The sequence below is a fragment of the Aulonocara sp. 'chitande type north' Nkhata Bay genome, linkage group LG2 (assembly GCF_057382095.1).
Source record: "Aulonocara sp. 'chitande type north' Nkhata Bay isolate Kocher_YH1m ecotype deep benthic linkage group LG2, A_spYH_male_GT1.1, whole genome shotgun sequence".
NCBI classification, from domain to species: Eukaryota; Metazoa; Chordata; class Actinopteri; order Cichliformes; family Cichlidae; genus Aulonocara; species Aulonocara sp. 'chitande type north' Nkhata Bay.
In genome coordinates, this window is record NC_141345.1 from 5,083,959 (window position 1) to 5,100,000 (window position 16,042).

A 16,042-nucleotide genomic window follows, 5' to 3' on the forward strand; every position below is an offset into this window, starting at 1 on the left:
CACCTGACAGTCGGACTGGCGGCCGCCTTGGGTCTCTCCACCTCCAGTCCTTTCCCCCATCCACCTGCTGGCCTCCACCGCTTACTAATTTTACTGAATCTGTGAAAGCTCCACCATAGCCACTACCAAACAATTGAGTTATTTTTACACGTCTGCCAGCATCTGTCCAATCCGCCACCTTTCACTGTTTACACGGTTATGGAAAAAAAGACAACAACAACAAAACATCGGCCCATATAAAAACGAAAAATTACCATCGGCCCACCAGGCAAATGCCCGGTATGCCCGATGGCCAGTCCAGCTATGACTGGAATGTAAAAAATGGATCGTGAAGTCTCTAAACGCATAGACCAGTGGATTTCAATAATCTTTTGTTATTCAAACACAGGTACAGTGAAATTAGATTAGTTAAAGCCAACAAGAATATGAATTCAAACACAAGCAATAAATATGAAAACAAGGAATAAGAAAAAAATTAAAACAAAAATAGTCTAAATAAGAAAAGTCAGGTTTAAAGTTTAAAAAAAGAGCACTTACAAGCCAACCTCGTTGCCAAACACTAAACCTGGATAAGACATATTCTGTATTTTATTTTTGTGAGCATATACTATCATTTGTCTATGTGACCTCCATTTCCAGTTGAAACTAAATTAACAACTTGGGCTACACCACTAATTACTATAGTGATTATATAAACGTTTTGGGTTGTCTGAAAATTTCAAGTTATGTATAAAAAATTTGAGTTTGAGGTTATCATTTCAAAATGTTTGGTTATATCAATATTTGAAGCTTTGAGTAATAATAAAATTTCGGCTTATTATATAAAAATGTGGGGTTATCAATATTTGGGGTGTCAAAATCTCAGGTTTTTATACTGAACGTTTGGGTAAGATTAAAAATTGTCGTTATCGGCTTATTTTATCCAAATTTCACGTTATTGTCTCAAATTTTGGGGTTATTATATCAAAATTTAGAGATTTAGGTTGTTATATCAAAAATGTAAAATTTTGTGATCATAGTGGATGGCATGACTTGTGGATGGCACTTTTTTTCAGTGGCGGTGAAAAGCTTCCATAAAATGTAAATGTTGCACTTTTAGCGTGGTAGGTTGTTTTAGGCGTCCTGTCGCGCCTGAATGACGTCAGCCAGACGTTTACCGTCATGGCGGCGGCGGAGGGCTATGAGGAGATGAGCGGCAACGGGGAGCTGGTAGAGTCTTCAGGTAGATGATTAACGGTGGTGAATTTAGAGTTCGTATCCGGTAGTTGTTTTACAGATGTGGTGGAGCTTTGGTTTAATCAGCCAGCGTTTTTAAAAACAAAGCCTCCAGCTGGAGCCATTGTGGGTGCAAGCATGACATGCTAGGCTAAGCTAACGTGAATTCACCTGCACGGAGAACAGTCTGTCTTTTACTTTCACTAAGTTACGATCGGGTGGGGTATACAGCTGTTGGCTGCTGTTGTGTACCCTTTTTCGACAAGTTAGTTGTAGTCTGTCAAAAACAGCCCAGAGGCGCTTTAAAACTCTGAGCTTTATATGAATGAAGCATCTCTGCAGGCGCAGACAGGAGTCGGTAAAACAAAACAAAATACTGTACGAACTCATTTTAGTTGAGTTTATTTGGCCTTTTACTAGATAAATCACAGCTGTAGGCAGTAGATAATTCTTTCCATTCTTTTCATATTTTATTCTAAAGTTTACATGTTCATGCATGGTTTCTGTTATTACCATTTTTCATTCAAAACTATTCAGGAAGTAGAAGAAACAGAAAGTGAATGAGTTACGTAACTTCAGTTAAGCAGCTGAGTATTTCTTTAAGTCTTCTTTCTATTTTTCATCACACCTGCTGAACAACAAAGAAAAGATGAAACAGAAACGATGTCATAATGGGAGTTTTATCGGGTGTTTCTTTGTGTTGTAGTCTTTTGAGTATAAATAATTTATAACTATGGGCATTTGTAAAAGGTAGGCTGTTGGATTTTTTTCTTTTGTAAAAATAATTAAAATAATAATAATTCAAATCTCATCTGTGAAAGGTCAAGAGGCATGGTATACCCTGGTCTGTCCCAGGGTTAACACATAGACAGATGACCATTTATGTCAGTGGCCAACATTTCTTTGGTCTGTCACATCAAAATGCTTTGAGACCATGTGATGACGAGTTGTCAGACTTTATAAAAGTTTTCATAAAGAAGAGATTTATTCTCTGGCACTAAAAGCAGATTAAATAATCACAGAAACAATGTAAACAATAAGATTTTGCTGGCACCAGCTGTCAGTCAAATTCTTGTATTAAACATCAATATTGGCTCAGAATGTTTTGCATTTTGGGTTTTTGGTTCAACCAAAAAGTGTATCTTTTTCAGTATCGTACATATTTTGGGTCTTAAATATATTGAGATATGCCCCTGATCTTTTCCTCTTCAGCCATGGAAGCTCCTGAGGTTCCGGCGCCACCTCTACCTGAAATGACGGAAGAGAACGGCAGTGCCGCCGTGGTTCCTGAGACTCCTGTTGGCCCCGACCCTGCTTCCTTCTCCATGCAACCAGCCGCAGTGGATGAAGAAGGGGAGCTACCTGCAGACTTTGAGCGTCTGTGGAAGGCCGCTCATGACAATCCTCAAGACTTCACCTCCTGGACTGACCTACTGCAGTACTGTGAGCAGGAGGTGTGTTTGTTTCTTTGATTGATCTCTGATACATTTGTTTTCCGGAGATCACAAGAGATTTTTGGTGAAGAAATTTAGAGTTGCTTCGTGTGACACTTGGATTAAATGTGTCTCCTCAGGGTCACGTCACATCTTCACGTAGAGCACTAGAAGCCTTCCTTGTTCGCTATCCACTCTGCTATGGTTACTGGAAGAAATTTGCTGATCTGGAGCGCCGCGTTGGGCTTAACGACAAAGCAGAGGAGGTAACGCGAGAGAGCTTTTACTGTTCTGTCCTACTGTTATTATATAATAATACTTTCAAGGCTATTTAGAAGCGCTTTATTTAGGTAGTTAACATATATGGGTGTCCTGTGTTGTGTTAGGTGTGCATTCAGGGTCTTCAGGCAATCCCTCTCAGTGTAGATCTGTGGATCCACTACATCAATCTGCTGCTAGGAACACTAGACATGAACCTTCCTGAGTCACCCAAGCAGATTCGCAGGTACACATACACACAGACCAGATCTTACTTCCTTTTTAATCCTTCCTCTTTTTTTCCTGTTTTTTTTTTTTTTTTTGTTTAGTTTCATTTTTTTCTGCCTTTGCCTTCCCCATACAACTAAAATTTCTTTTTTCCAGCAAGAGCTCTGTTTTTTTTCGTAAGGATTCCCAAAAAAGAAGTCTTTAGACGTTCATCTTTTTTTCCTGGTCTTAAAACCAATCTAATCAGATTTGGTTAAGAGAAACTGAAAGCTGATTATCATGCTTTTATTTGTTTCACAACAACCATCAGTGTGTTTGAGGATGCTGTCGCGGCAGCCGGTTTGGACTTCCACTCGGACCGGCTTTGGGATCTGTATGTTGAGTGGGAGAAGGAGCAGGGCAACATGAAGAACGCAACAGCCGTCCTGGACAGAGTCCTCAGAGTCCCCACACAGCTCTACAACACCCACTACGACAAGTACGGCCACCACCCAGTTATTTATGCTGATGTTAATGTGTTTTTCTCTACCAGCTTTACTTTTAGAATACCACATGTTATCTTCTTAATTTACTGAACTTTTAATAGTTGTTAAAATATTTCCCCATGTGCTAGGTTTTGTATCTTTTAAGGGCAACACTAAATAACTCCACTGTTCTGTCCCTTCCTTCATTTCTTCTTTTCCTCTTTTGTTAATCTAATTTGAGGTCTTACTTTATTTGTCAGGTTTAAAGAGCATCTGAACAACCATGAACCTAAAGAGGTGCTTTCTCCAGAGGAGTACGAGGAGCTGAGGGAGCTGTGCCGTCAGAGCCAGAAAGCGGAACGAGCCGAACAATCGCAGGAGGAGGAGAAGGAGAGGCCGCCGGGTGAGGAAGAGCCCGCCACACCCGAGGGCACAGACACAGTGAGTAAAATGGCCTGTATTTATATAGCGCTTTACTAGTCCCTAAGGACCCCAAAGCGCTTTACATATCCAGTCATCCACCCATTCACACACACATTCACACACTGGTGATGGCAAGCTACATTGTAGCCACAGCCACCCTGGGGCGCACTGACAGAGGCGAGTAACATCCACCTGCCTCACATTGATTAGAGGTGTGTGATGTGGATTAATGCGGAGGTCACATTGACTAATAAAATGCTTTTTCTGTGTTTTAGGAGGAATTGATGCAGAAGATTAGGGAGCAGGTGTTACTACGCAGGGACAAAGTGTATCAGGACAACGAGGGAGAAGTCCGGAAGAGATGGCACTTTGAAGATGCCGTGAGTTTGTCCTTCTGTGATTCGCTGCTGCTGTAGTTTTTGTGTCTCTATCTAAGAGAATCTAGGAGAAGTAGAGGGATTATTTTCTCTCCTTTATTCATAAGTGCTTTCCTATTTCTGTGCTAATGTAGAACATTGTCCTGAATCAAGGGGTTAATGTAAGAGTTATTAGAGATGATTAACAGATTAGGTCCTGGTAGAAAACTACATATATATTAATGAGCCCTTATTGGGGAAAGTAAAAAACACCTACAGTGGCTTGCAAAAGTATTCGGCCCCCTTGAACTTTTCCACATTTTGTCACATTACAGCCACAAACATGAATCAATTTTATTGGAATTCCACGTGAAAGACCAACACAAAGTGGTGCACACGTGAGCAGTGGAACAAAAATCATACATGATTCCAAACATTTTTTACAAATAAATAACTGAAAAGTGGGGTGTGCGTAATTATTCAGCCGCCTGAGTAGGGCACAATTAATCGTTAGAAAATTGCGATCTCAATTCATACTTATGTGCGATCTCATTTCCAAATGACAAGGATTTAAAAAAAAAAAAAAGAAAAGAAAAAAAACAGATGAAGATAGTATCACATTTTGATCCGGGACATAATCTGCATGGAGAAAATCCGTCCCGGTCAACCACCCAAACATCAATAACGGAAACCTTATACAGCGCTTCCCCATACCCGTCGAACTCTCGCAGGCACAAAGAAATTACGGAGGCTATCACTTATCACCTGGCTAAAGACATGGCTCCCATCAACACTGTGCAAAACGAGGGATTTAGGAAAATGATCAACACCCTAGACAAACGCTGCACAGTGCCGTCCAGCAACTATTTTTCTATTGTTGCACTACCTGCTGTATACACGCAGTGTCAAGCAACAGTGGAGACGGAATTACAACAGTACAACATTTTGCGGCAACGACAAAATGTGAGACATTTATTGTTTTTATGTTCAGTCTCAACTGTTATGAAGTTGATGTGCAGTTAATAAGTGCAATAAATATTTATATTGGAAAAGAAAATCATGAGAGAATCGTGATCTCAATTCTAAGCAAAAAAAATCGTGATTCTCATTTTATGCAAAATCGTGCAGCCCTACCCCTGACTTATACTTTGTAGAACCACCTTTTGATGCAATTATAGCTGCCAGTCTTTTAGGGTATGTCTCTACCAGCTTTGCACATCTAGAGACTGAAATCCTTGCCCATTCTTCTTTGCAAAACAGCTCCAGCTCAGTCAGATTAGATGGACAGCGTTTGTGAACAGCAGTTATCAGATCTTGCCACAGATTCTCGATTGGAGTTAGACACCAGACAGGTCAGGGATAAAGTTATTGAGAAATTTAAAGCAGGCTTAGGCTACAAAAAGATTTCCCAAGCCTTGAACATCCCACGGAGCACTGTTCAAGCGATCATTCAGAAATGGAAGGAGTATGGCACAACTGTACCAAGACAAGGCCGTCCACCTAAACTCACAGGCCGAACAAGGAGAGCGCTGATCAGAAATGCAGCCAAGAGGCCTGGACGAGCTGCAGAGATCTACAGCTCAGGTGGGGGAATCTGTCCACAGGACAACTATTAGTCGTGCACTGCACAAAGTTGGCCTTTATGGAAGAGTGGCAAGAAGAAAGCCATTGTTACAGAAAACCATAAGAAATCCCGTTTTCAGTTTGCCACAAGCCATGTGGGGGACACAGCAAACATGTGGAAGAAGGTGCTCTGGTCAGATGAGACCAAAATGGAACTTTTTGGCCAAAATGCAAAACACTATGTGTGGCGGAAAACTAACACTGCACATCACTCTGAACACACCATCCCCACTGTCAAATATGGTGGTGGCAGCATCATGCTCTGGGGGGGCTTCTCTTCAGCAGCGACAGGGAAGCTGGTCAGAGTTGATGGGAAGATGGATGGAGCCAAATACAGGGCAATCTTGGAAGAAAACCTCTTGGAGTCTGCAAAAGACTTGAGACTGGGGCGGAGGTTCACCTTCCAGCAGGACAACGACCCTAAACATAAAGCCAGGGCAACAATGGAAAGGTTTAAAACAAAACATATCCATGTGTTAGACTGGCCCAGTCAAAGTCCAGATCTAAATCCAATCGAGAATCTGTGGCAAGATCTGAAAACTGCTGTTCACAAACGCTGTCCATCTAATCTGACTGAGCTGGAGCTGTTTTGCAAAGAAGAATGGGCAAAGATTTCAGTCTGTAGATGTGCAAAGCTGGTAGAGACATACCCTACAAGACTGGCAGCTGTAATTGCAGCAAAAGGTGGTTTTACAAAGTATTGATTCAGGGGGCTGAATAATTACGCACACCCCACTTTACAGTTATTTATTTGTAAAAAATGTTTGGAATCATGTATGATTTTCGTTCCTCTTCTCACGTGTACACCACCTTGGATTGGTCTTTCACGTTGAATTTCAATAAAATTGATTCATGTTTGTGGCTGTAAGGTGACAAAATGTGGAAAAGTTCAACGGGAACGAATACTTTTGCAAGCCACTGTAGGTGTTTAAAAAAAAAAGAAAAGAAAAAGATTTTTGACAAAGACAGTTGGAGGAAAAAAACCTAAAGGTTTTATTGGCAGTAATCAGAAAGTTTTAAATTCTTGGCTTCATAGGTTTTAAACTAAGATCCCTTTTTAACAAAGATGCTCCCTCCGCATTCTGTGACTACAGATCAAGCGACCGTACTTCCACGTTAAGCCACTTGATCGCCTCCAGCTCCGCACTTGGCACTCATACCTCGACTGGGAGATCACAGAGCTGAACAAGGACACGAAAGACCCCAGCCAAGGTGACTACACAGGTGATGAAGAGGCTTTTTGGTTTCCATGAATCTAAATGAAGTGTTCCAAACAGGCTCCCACACGGTTGCAATAACATGTTTATCTACAATGCTTAATCATATATCCTCATCTGCTTGTGGCTATGGAGAACCACTGACCTTCTATTAATCACAATGTCAGTGGGTCGATCCCTGAAACCTCAGTTGCCATAATGGGGGGAAAAAGTATTTGTAGGAATGGGTGGATGTATCAAGTTCTCAAAGTAAAAAAGCGCTGTACAGTACAGTGCATTTAGGCAAAGAGAAACCCTCTTATATGTAACAAATCTATATGACAAAATACATTTAACTTAGCAGGTTCACCTATAAATAAATAAGCATTTTTGAGCTGGGGGTCTGTATAAGTATGCAGTTTAATCCTGCAAACCCATTAAAACCAAAGTGTTTCCAACCAAAAATCTCTTTCCCTAATCTTGCCTTGAGCTGACCTGCCAGTGAGGAATGAGTTTGGGCTTTTACACAGGCACAAAACTGTGTTATAAGAGAGAGGATTAGAATTATAATGCAAGATGAAATGAGAGCCCCATTGCAGGTCTTGATTATTTTGTATTAATAATTATTGGAGGCAATCACTGTATCTGAATTTACATTTGAAATAATTGCACAGTCCTGATGGCACCAGGAGGAGGGTGTGGTTTACTAGCTGATTCCCATGTAAGAGGGCTTCTCTTTGTCATTAATCGTTTCCTGCTGGTCAAGTATCAAAACAAATATAAAGATGTTTTTGTAACTGTTTGCCCATGCTGTGCGACTGCTTTGTGACACCTCGGTCATACTAGATCCAAACCAGGCCATCACAGAGGAGTCGGAGGTCATGGCCCCTCCACAGGAACCATTGGAGGACACTATAGCTGCTCAAGATGACCACAGAGTTCGCATCCTCTTTGAACGTTGCCTGATCGCCTGCGCACTCTATGAGGAATTCTGGTCCAGGGTAAGAATGATTTGCAGATACACTTTTTTTCTGCAGGTTGATTTAAAATCTCCTTAAATTCTCCCTAAACTCAGAATTTTAGGCCTTAACACTAAAACTGCCAGGTGGGTCCTTTTGGCCCCATTCAGCAACAATAAACAGCAAAGCCAGAGAAGTCATTTCTTGAAGTTAAATAAATTTTTGTAATCAAAGTTAGTATTTAAAATTATGTCTTAGTTATTTTTATCAGTTTTGCAAATTATTTATTATTTCATTACAGATCGTAAAGGTAAAATATATACTAGAATTTACTAATAAAGAAATATTACAATAAAACAACACATACTTTTTAAAAATGCAGAGGATCAAAATGACCCTGTTACCCTTGATGTCTCTTCCATCTAATAAGTGTAAGTGCAAATTCAATGAGATCCGGCTCAAGGACAGCATAGTTGCTTCTGATCCACCTTGAAAAAGAAAAAGCTCAAATTAGGAATTAGGTAGATTTGCATCTAGAAAAAAGCCAGTCAGTAAACACCTGCCATCACCAAATATTGTTCTGCATACACGTCCGTCAGCAACATCATCAATATTCCAGCCTCAGGATGACCAACTCTACATTAACAGCTTTAACTCCTGCAACCCCAAAAACGGGACATCGGTGCTGTTTGAATAGTCATATAAAAAATAAAAAGCAGTTAAGACATGTATGCATGTGTGCTTAAATTGGCTTTTCAAAGTCTGTAAAACTTCACATAACACTGGAGGATATTTAAACTTCAGTTTGAGTTCATATGTAGTCTGCATGAATCTCTGTGTGTGTTTCTCAGTACATCCAGTACCTGGAGCCGCAGAGCGTGGACGAGGCCCGGGCGGTTTATAAACGAGCCTGTGAAATCCACCTGGCGTACAAACCCAACATCCACATGCACTGGGCGACCTTTGAGGAGAGGCACGGTATGACAAAACATTAAACACCCACCCATCCCTTTGTTCTTTATTCTTGAATGTTAACAGACACTTAAGGGCTGTACTGGACAGTCATGAAAGCTTATCATCTTCTCTATCAGGTGACTTAACTGAAGCTCGGCGAGTGTTGGAGGCCCTGGAGAAAAAACTGCCAGGTTTGGCGGTCGTCCGTATCCGCAGGGCTGCTTTGGAGAGACGAGCCGGCCAGCTGGATCAGTCGGAAGCCTTGCTGAGGGAGGCGGTGGCTGAATCCAAAGAGAAGCCCACGTTACACGCTTTCTATTCAATCAAGCTGGCTCGATTGCTGCTAAAACTGGGCAGGGACCCCAGCAGTGCCCGCAGTGTTTTACAGGAAGCGCTGGAAATTAGTCCGGTGAGATGACAGAACACAATTCATTCATATTGCCAGAGAAATTATGTTAGACCATAAATTTGTGTAAGCTGAAAAGTGAAGACGATGCTTGCATTCTTTGTAATGACCAGCAGGGGTCGACTCTGATTGCAAAAACAATCAGAGTCGACCCCTGAAAAAGAGTCTTCCGTATTGCTCACTTGATCTGGGACCTTAGTTAACATTTTCCTGATGCTTTCGTAGGTTGAATCAGATGTTTTAAATCTCACTGAATACACACATGATGTTCAGTTTGTAAATTGTGTTTACAAACAAGCTTTGCATCCTGTATTGTTTGAGCAAACTTTAAAAAACAGAAAGAAAGAAAATTCAAATTTTAGTGGACTTTTAAAGTAGGTACTAATTGCCCCCATCCTCTTTCTTCCCTTTCATTATCCTTCTCCTCAGGATAATGATAAACTGCACATGAACCTGTTGGAGCTGGAGGTTTCAGGTGACCCCTGGGCCTCAGCCTCAGCGGTGCAGGAGTGTGTGACACGAGCTCTGGCAGCTCCTCTCGAACCTCACACCAAGATCCTCTTCTCACAGAGAGGCCTACAGTTCGCAGAGGACTACAGCAACTCTATCCAGAGGTCAGAGTTCAGAAAGAGAACTGTTTTAAATTAAACTGCTCCCTTAAACCCTTTCAGGTTCTTCAGTTTTTATATGTGTGTCCTCTGCAGTGTGCTGTCTGTTTACGAGGAGCACCAGAAGCTGCTGAAGGAGCTCGGTGGAACAAAGAGAGAAGCCGAGAACGGGTGAGAGAGGGAGGAACGACTAACTAAATGTGAAATGGACTTAAACCCTGGTATTATTTAACATGTAGTCTGAATGCCTTAAAGGGGTGGGGTTTCACTTCTAGATGATTTATTTTTCTTAAAGAATAGTCCTTCATGTTATTGTCATCTGCCTCATTAATAAACATGTATAACAGCTGAGGTCTAGATGCATATTTTTGCTGAGTAAACGAGATGTGAACTGATTAGAATGAAAGTCACGCTTTCAGGATTTTCGTTCTGTAGGGATGAAGATCCAGAGAAGCTGAGCAAAACTGATGACGGCTCTGCTGTGTCTGCACAAGTCCCACCTACCATGCCGCACGTCCCCATCACCACGCCGCCTCCTCCTGTGATGGGCGCCGATATGAGCGCACAGACTGGCTACGGAGGATACAGCAGCTGGTACCAGGTAACACTCAGATTTATATAAACTCTGTATTATGTGGTTTAACATGTCTGCCTGTGTTTTATTAATAGTGGAGTAGGATCAGAATACTTTATTAATCCGAGAGTAAATTATGTAATTGTTAGATTAGGATGGGTTTGAGGCTGCATATAGAAGATGAACACAGCCTCCTATTAGTTTGAAAATGTTCAGATCTAATTTAATAGCACAAATACAGATACCCGATAATTGTGTTGTTTTTTTGTTTTTTAATGCAATTATTTGCCAAATAATGTTACCTGTTCTGTAAACGGACCATCCAAAGAAGTTTTTGTCTTCAGTTTTGATGAGAATTTCTCGTATTTTATTAGTGTGTTATTTAGCTCTAATAGATGTCTGGATTTGAATCTGTTGGTCAGCTGGGGTCTTTCTGTGTGGAGTTAACATTTTCTCCCAGAGCCTGTGTTGGTTCTGTCCGGGTGCTCCAGGTTCCTCCGTAGTCCAAAAACAGGCTTGCTGGGTTGATTGGTTCATTCTAAATTGATCATATGTGACCTATTAAGGGTGTACCCCTGCCTCCTGCCCAGTTGAACCCATCGTAATATGCTCCTGCGAGCTAGCCAAACAGGCCTATAGACTAGTGAGGGTCCCATTATACCTGCCGTCCAGGGCCAAACATAAATAGATGTGGCTGTATGACCGTTACCAGTGCTGCACATATAATAGGGCTGTCAGAAACCCCTTACAACCACCAGTCCTTTGAAAAAAACATATGTTGTCCCGGATAATCAGACCAACTTGACAAAATTCATTTTTAGCATTTGCCCCAGGAAGCATTGTGTGACTGGGGCTTAAAATAAATTGATGGAGTTTAGCAGCTAAAGATTTAAGCTTGGAGTTCAGAAACTAATGGGCTATGTTAATGATGGCTGTAGCCATCATTTATCTACAGTCTATTGAGAATGACTAGATGCTCCTTCAAGTGGACGCTCAAGAGGTGTCTTGATTTTTCAGCCCCCGAGGTTCCAGCTTGGTTTAATGTAGCAAAGCACAGTTTAAGATGTTTTTAATCCTGTTTCCTGTTTGTCGTGGTTTTTCTCCAGCAACCACAATACGGCAGCTACGGCTACCAGAACACCTGGAACTACAACCAGGGCTACTATCCACCCAGCTAGAGAGAGCAACAGCAAAAGACCGCATCAGGCCACTGAACAATAAAACTGAACTGAACAGTCCTCCAGACTGTGGAGAAGTTTCATCCTGCTAAAGTTCATCCAGTCATTATTCTTCCCTCTCCGTCCTTCCTCTCAGTCACCTCACTGTCTCACTGGATTTATGAAAACGAGGAGTTATGGTCATTTAAAAGATCATCTTTTCATTTTTTTTTTTCCCTGAACAGCAGGTGGAAAGATGAAAGGAAACACGGCGCTCATCTTCAGTGGCGTGTCTTTGAATTTTAATCAGAACTATTTTTGTATTCGTTGCAAGTTGACCGCTTTGCTCGTGTTTTAAAATCATCCAACTTCACAGGTGATGTATGATTGACATTTTGTACCATTCCACGGACTAGGCTATGTTTTTTTTCTAATGTATATAAAGGTGTTTTATAGTGTGTCACAACACTGTTTCTTTGTGTCATGTGTTTCTGCTTGTGTGTTCATAATTAGAGTGGGTGGGGCAAAAAATCAAATATCACACTGTAAAACTGGTGGCCTGTTTCGGGTCGCTGTGCCTTGCTCATTATCTGGAGTTTACATGTCAGAAAGAGCATTTACAAGAAAGAGAATGCCCTTTGTTTAAAATAAAGTGTTGGCTGGATGGGCACATGCAAACAGGGAAAGCGCTCGTCTTCTTCGTGGGTTTTTATTTTTAGCCAAACTAGCATAATTTCTGTGAGAAGAGGGACTGCTGTTGGTTAGCGACTGTGATCTGGGCTGAAACTCAGACACAAGATTTAAAACTTACTGAAAAAAGATGCTGAGGATTTTTTTTTTTTAATAGCCAAAAAAAAAACAACCTTGAAGTTAAGGAAGGCCATCTGTAACGTGGACATTGTTAGACTTGTACATATCAAATTGAGTTAAACTGACAGCGTCTGGTTGTGATTTTTGTCTTGTATAATGCCAGCACCAGTGGCTGTTTAGTGAGGACTACAAAGTCCAAAAACTTGTGTTATTTGGTGGATTAAGTATTGATTTCAAATGTGGACAAAATGCCAAACATGTAATGTGGGAGTGAGTCGCAGCAGGAAAAGGATCTGTGGCAAACTACAAAACCCAGAGGAAAATCACTTGAGTCAACTTTAGACTTTACACAGAGATAAAATCACTAAGTCAACAAGATTGTGTAAATATGGTTTCCTGCTTAAGACCTACTTTATTAAATTTTTTGCAAATCTGTAAGAAAGTATTAAAAAAGCTCCAGATCCCCAGACAATCTGAAGCACTTTGGGTTTACATTTGAATTTTGGACTATTAACCTTGAATATTGATTAACAGATGATCCTCTAAACCGGGGGTTTCAAACTCATTTTGCACTGCGGGCTAAATACAACACACGGTAATCTTGAGTGTGCCGGACCAAAGAAACTCCCCTTTCTAAGGAAGTTTAACTACACATCAACTACAAATTGTGAAAAAAAATTTGTAGACAGTGGAGGAAAAAAACCAAACTTTTCTGTCAGCCACTTGTTTATTACTTAATTACTTTGAAGCATGGGGGAGGGCTTTATCAGTAGTTATAAAACTTATGAAAATACAGTTAAAAGTCCAAAGTTTATGTCGGACCGTTGTGGAGGGCTGCATCAATAATCTGGACTTGATTCTGCTAAATGTTATTTTTATCTCTTTATAAACTTCTACTGATAACAGGAGATGTTACACTTTCACTGGAAAATTGCCCAACCCTTCTCTAAACTTTATCCCCATCCCAAGGTCGGAATTTGTCTTTCTCTATCTGTTCAATGAGACGCCTACAAAACTAATGACACCGTCCACAGCTTCAGCTGAACCTTTTGTTTGGTGATAACTGGAACATATAAAGTAGGATGGAGATGATGAGCAGAATTAAATGAACAAAGCTCACAAGTAACAAACTTTCCAAGTCAGCTTTATTTTAAGTAGATTTTTGGTGACCAGGTAGACATAGCTGTTGATATATTTAAACTTATATATAAAAAAGAAAAGGCAAACTGTCACAAAATCAGGAAGATTGTGGGGATTAAACTTAAGGTCCTTTCCGAATCAGGTGTTTTTATGGATCGGGTTAAAACTCAACAAGTTTGTTCTCTATTTTTGTCTTTAATGTGTTGAAACTATGAGTGGTGCTCCTTGAAGCAGTATCTGTCAGAAACCAGCTATCTTCACTATCAGGCTCACTGCACACACCAACCCACAGCCGGTGAAACCAGCGCAGAACAGGATGGATTCAATCAAGCCTTTTTCTTTTTGATAGTCGAACCAATTTCCTCCATATCATCATTTCGAGAGGAATTACACATCTGTGCTTGTATTAAGTTATCTGGCTTGTTGGGTGAAATGAAAAAGACTGCAGCTCTGTTTGTGGATCAGTCCATGTTCTGGTATCTCTGGTGTCGATGTAGTGGAAGTGGTGAGGTAGGCTCACAGAGCAGATCCTCCTGTTCTTACTTTTTGGCAACAACCAGCACAGCTGAAGGCACCAAACCTGAACACACAGAACCAAAGCAAGTCTGATTTCAATTTGTGATTTTTTTTAATCTTCACTAAATATTAAAATTATAACGTGATGATACCAAATCCAGTTTAAGCTAAGTGGCAGCCTAATGCTATTCCCAGCTCACCCAGCTCTTTGAGGGGCTTCTCCATATCCAGTTCAGTGTAGACGTGACGGGGGTAAGGTGACAGCAGCGTGAAGTCCTGACCCTCGGGCGTGTTGCCGTTCATCTGCACATAGACGCGCACTGCCGCCAGCGGCTCCTGGGCCTTGAAGACTGTTGTGATGGTCGAGCCGTCCAGCAGACGGACCTGTGAAGAAGCAGCAAAAATTAAAGTACATATTTTAAAGTTCAACGCAACACCAGTTTAGTGGATTCATTTTCATCTAAAGGCCTAAGCCCTGAAGCACACTCTGCTTATCACCCGTTTTATTCTAAACACCCTGTTAGGCCTGAAGACTCTGTGCACATATTATATATGCATTTATCGAAACCTGTGACGTTCTGTTTCAAAGGGCACAGACTTCAAACTTTATTAACATACATGTAAAGTAAAATTTTAAAACCAAGTATGAATTAGGTACCTGTATCCTGGATTCATCATACTCCTTTTTAGTGGGTGGAGGGCCCTGACTGGTGGGTGAAGACGGACTGGGCTGGCCAGGGTGGGATGACGCAGTGGTGCTCGAGGGTGCAATACCTCCAAACTTCACAGAAAAAAAAGTCCAAGTTGTTCTTGTTTCCACCAGAAGTGGAAGAATACAGAAATGGAAAATAAACTTGAAAAGTACCTTTTGTGCTCTTTCTTCTCTGTCTCTTGCTATCTTCTCTTTAACCCTTTGCCTGTTGGTAATAAAGATAAGCAACACAATGACTCAGCAACCAGAGTTAACAAAGGAACAAAGTTACTTAATCAAACACAAGTTAATCTTTATGAATGCGAACATTTTCCAATAGGTAAAGCGGAGATAAAAAATTTTCCTGGGTTATTTGTTACCTTTTTATAAAAAAACAAAACAATTGAATGTAACAAAAAGGGTTCATGGGAACAACTAGTTACAGTGAAACGCTTAGCTTTTTTATGAATAAATCCACAGTATTTAGGCTTGCAATACAATGGAAAACATCACAAAAATCAACAGCATGACTGCTATCTGCTCTTTTGTGTGCCAGTGCTCAGCTGAAGTGACCACAGTAAGTTACTTGTGCATGTTTCTCACCAGACTGTCAGAAAATGATTTCACCGAGGGTGAAACAAGGGCTTGAAATCTGTTAGTGGTATCAGCTCACAGCCCAGCACTGTGCAGCTTTATGACTTTTAACCAGAGAACACCCAAATTCTCTCCACAGATTAAAGAAGCTTCAAATTGAGAACATGTGTCAGACGTGAAAGAGTGTGGCAAACATTATGATCCCTGTAACATCACTGGGACCCTCATGTCATCCTTGCGTTGTCTGTTTCCAACAGTCTGGTCAGAAACATGCACAAGAATAGCCGTTTAAACTTGATTCTGTAGGGCTCTGGCTGTGCTCCTCCTCACACAAGCAGACACCAGATACCAGCCCTGTTGCTGTGCTGATGCTCTTCTACAGCCCATCCATCTGTCATGAGATTATGCTGGGAGACAATTATCGGGCAGAGTAACAT

At 41.0% G+C, this 16,042-nt stretch overlaps 2 protein-coding genes across 6 annotated transcripts in view; one reads left to right on the forward strand and one right to left on the reverse strand.

Moving 5' to 3' along the window:
* The first annotated feature begins 1,136 nt into the window (after positions 1 to 1,136).
* LOC147337322 (pre-mRNA-processing factor 39) lies at positions 1,137 to 13,143 on the forward strand. Of its 2 annotated transcripts, none has more exons than XM_086303794.1 (15): positions 1,137 to 1,222; positions 2,428 to 2,669; positions 2,789 to 2,914; positions 3,035 to 3,153; positions 3,445 to 3,612; positions 3,859 to 4,039; positions 4,297 to 4,401; positions 7,095 to 7,224; positions 8,043 to 8,197; positions 9,007 to 9,133; positions 9,247 to 9,518; positions 9,945 to 10,129; positions 10,220 to 10,294; positions 10,559 to 10,724; positions 11,804 to 13,143. In XM_086303794.1, exons 1-15 carry the CDS (start codon positions 1,162 to 1,164, stop codon positions 11,873 to 11,875), a joined length of 2,184 nt encoding a protein of 727 aa, XP_086159920.1. In that variant the 5' UTR covers positions 1,137 to 1,161; the 3' UTR covers positions 11,876 to 13,143. The 2 variants fall into 2 exon arrangements, with proteins under 2 accessions (XP_086159920.1, XP_086159929.1); XM_086303803.1 differs by having other exon boundaries at positions 7,095 to 7,212.
* Positions 13,144 to 13,792: 649 nt separating this feature from the next.
* ubxn1 (UBX domain protein 1) overlaps positions 13,793 to 16,042 on the reverse strand; it is a 14,443-nt gene continuing 12,193 nt past the window's right edge. For all 4 annotated transcript variants that reach the window (XM_086303825.1, XM_086303843.1, XM_086303816.1 and 1 more), the window contains exons 7-10: positions 15,186 to 15,237; positions 14,979 to 15,101; positions 14,521 to 14,704; positions 13,793 to 14,384 (exon numbers count right to left, since the gene is read on the reverse strand). In XM_086303825.1, the coding sequence (XP_086159951.1) occupies positions 14,344 to 14,384; positions 14,521 to 14,704; positions 14,979 to 15,101; positions 15,186 to 15,237 (400 nt within the window). In that variant the 3' untranslated portion in view covers positions 13,793 to 14,343. The remainder of the gene's footprint in view (positions 14,385 to 14,520; positions 14,705 to 14,978; positions 15,102 to 15,185; positions 15,238 to 16,042) is intronic.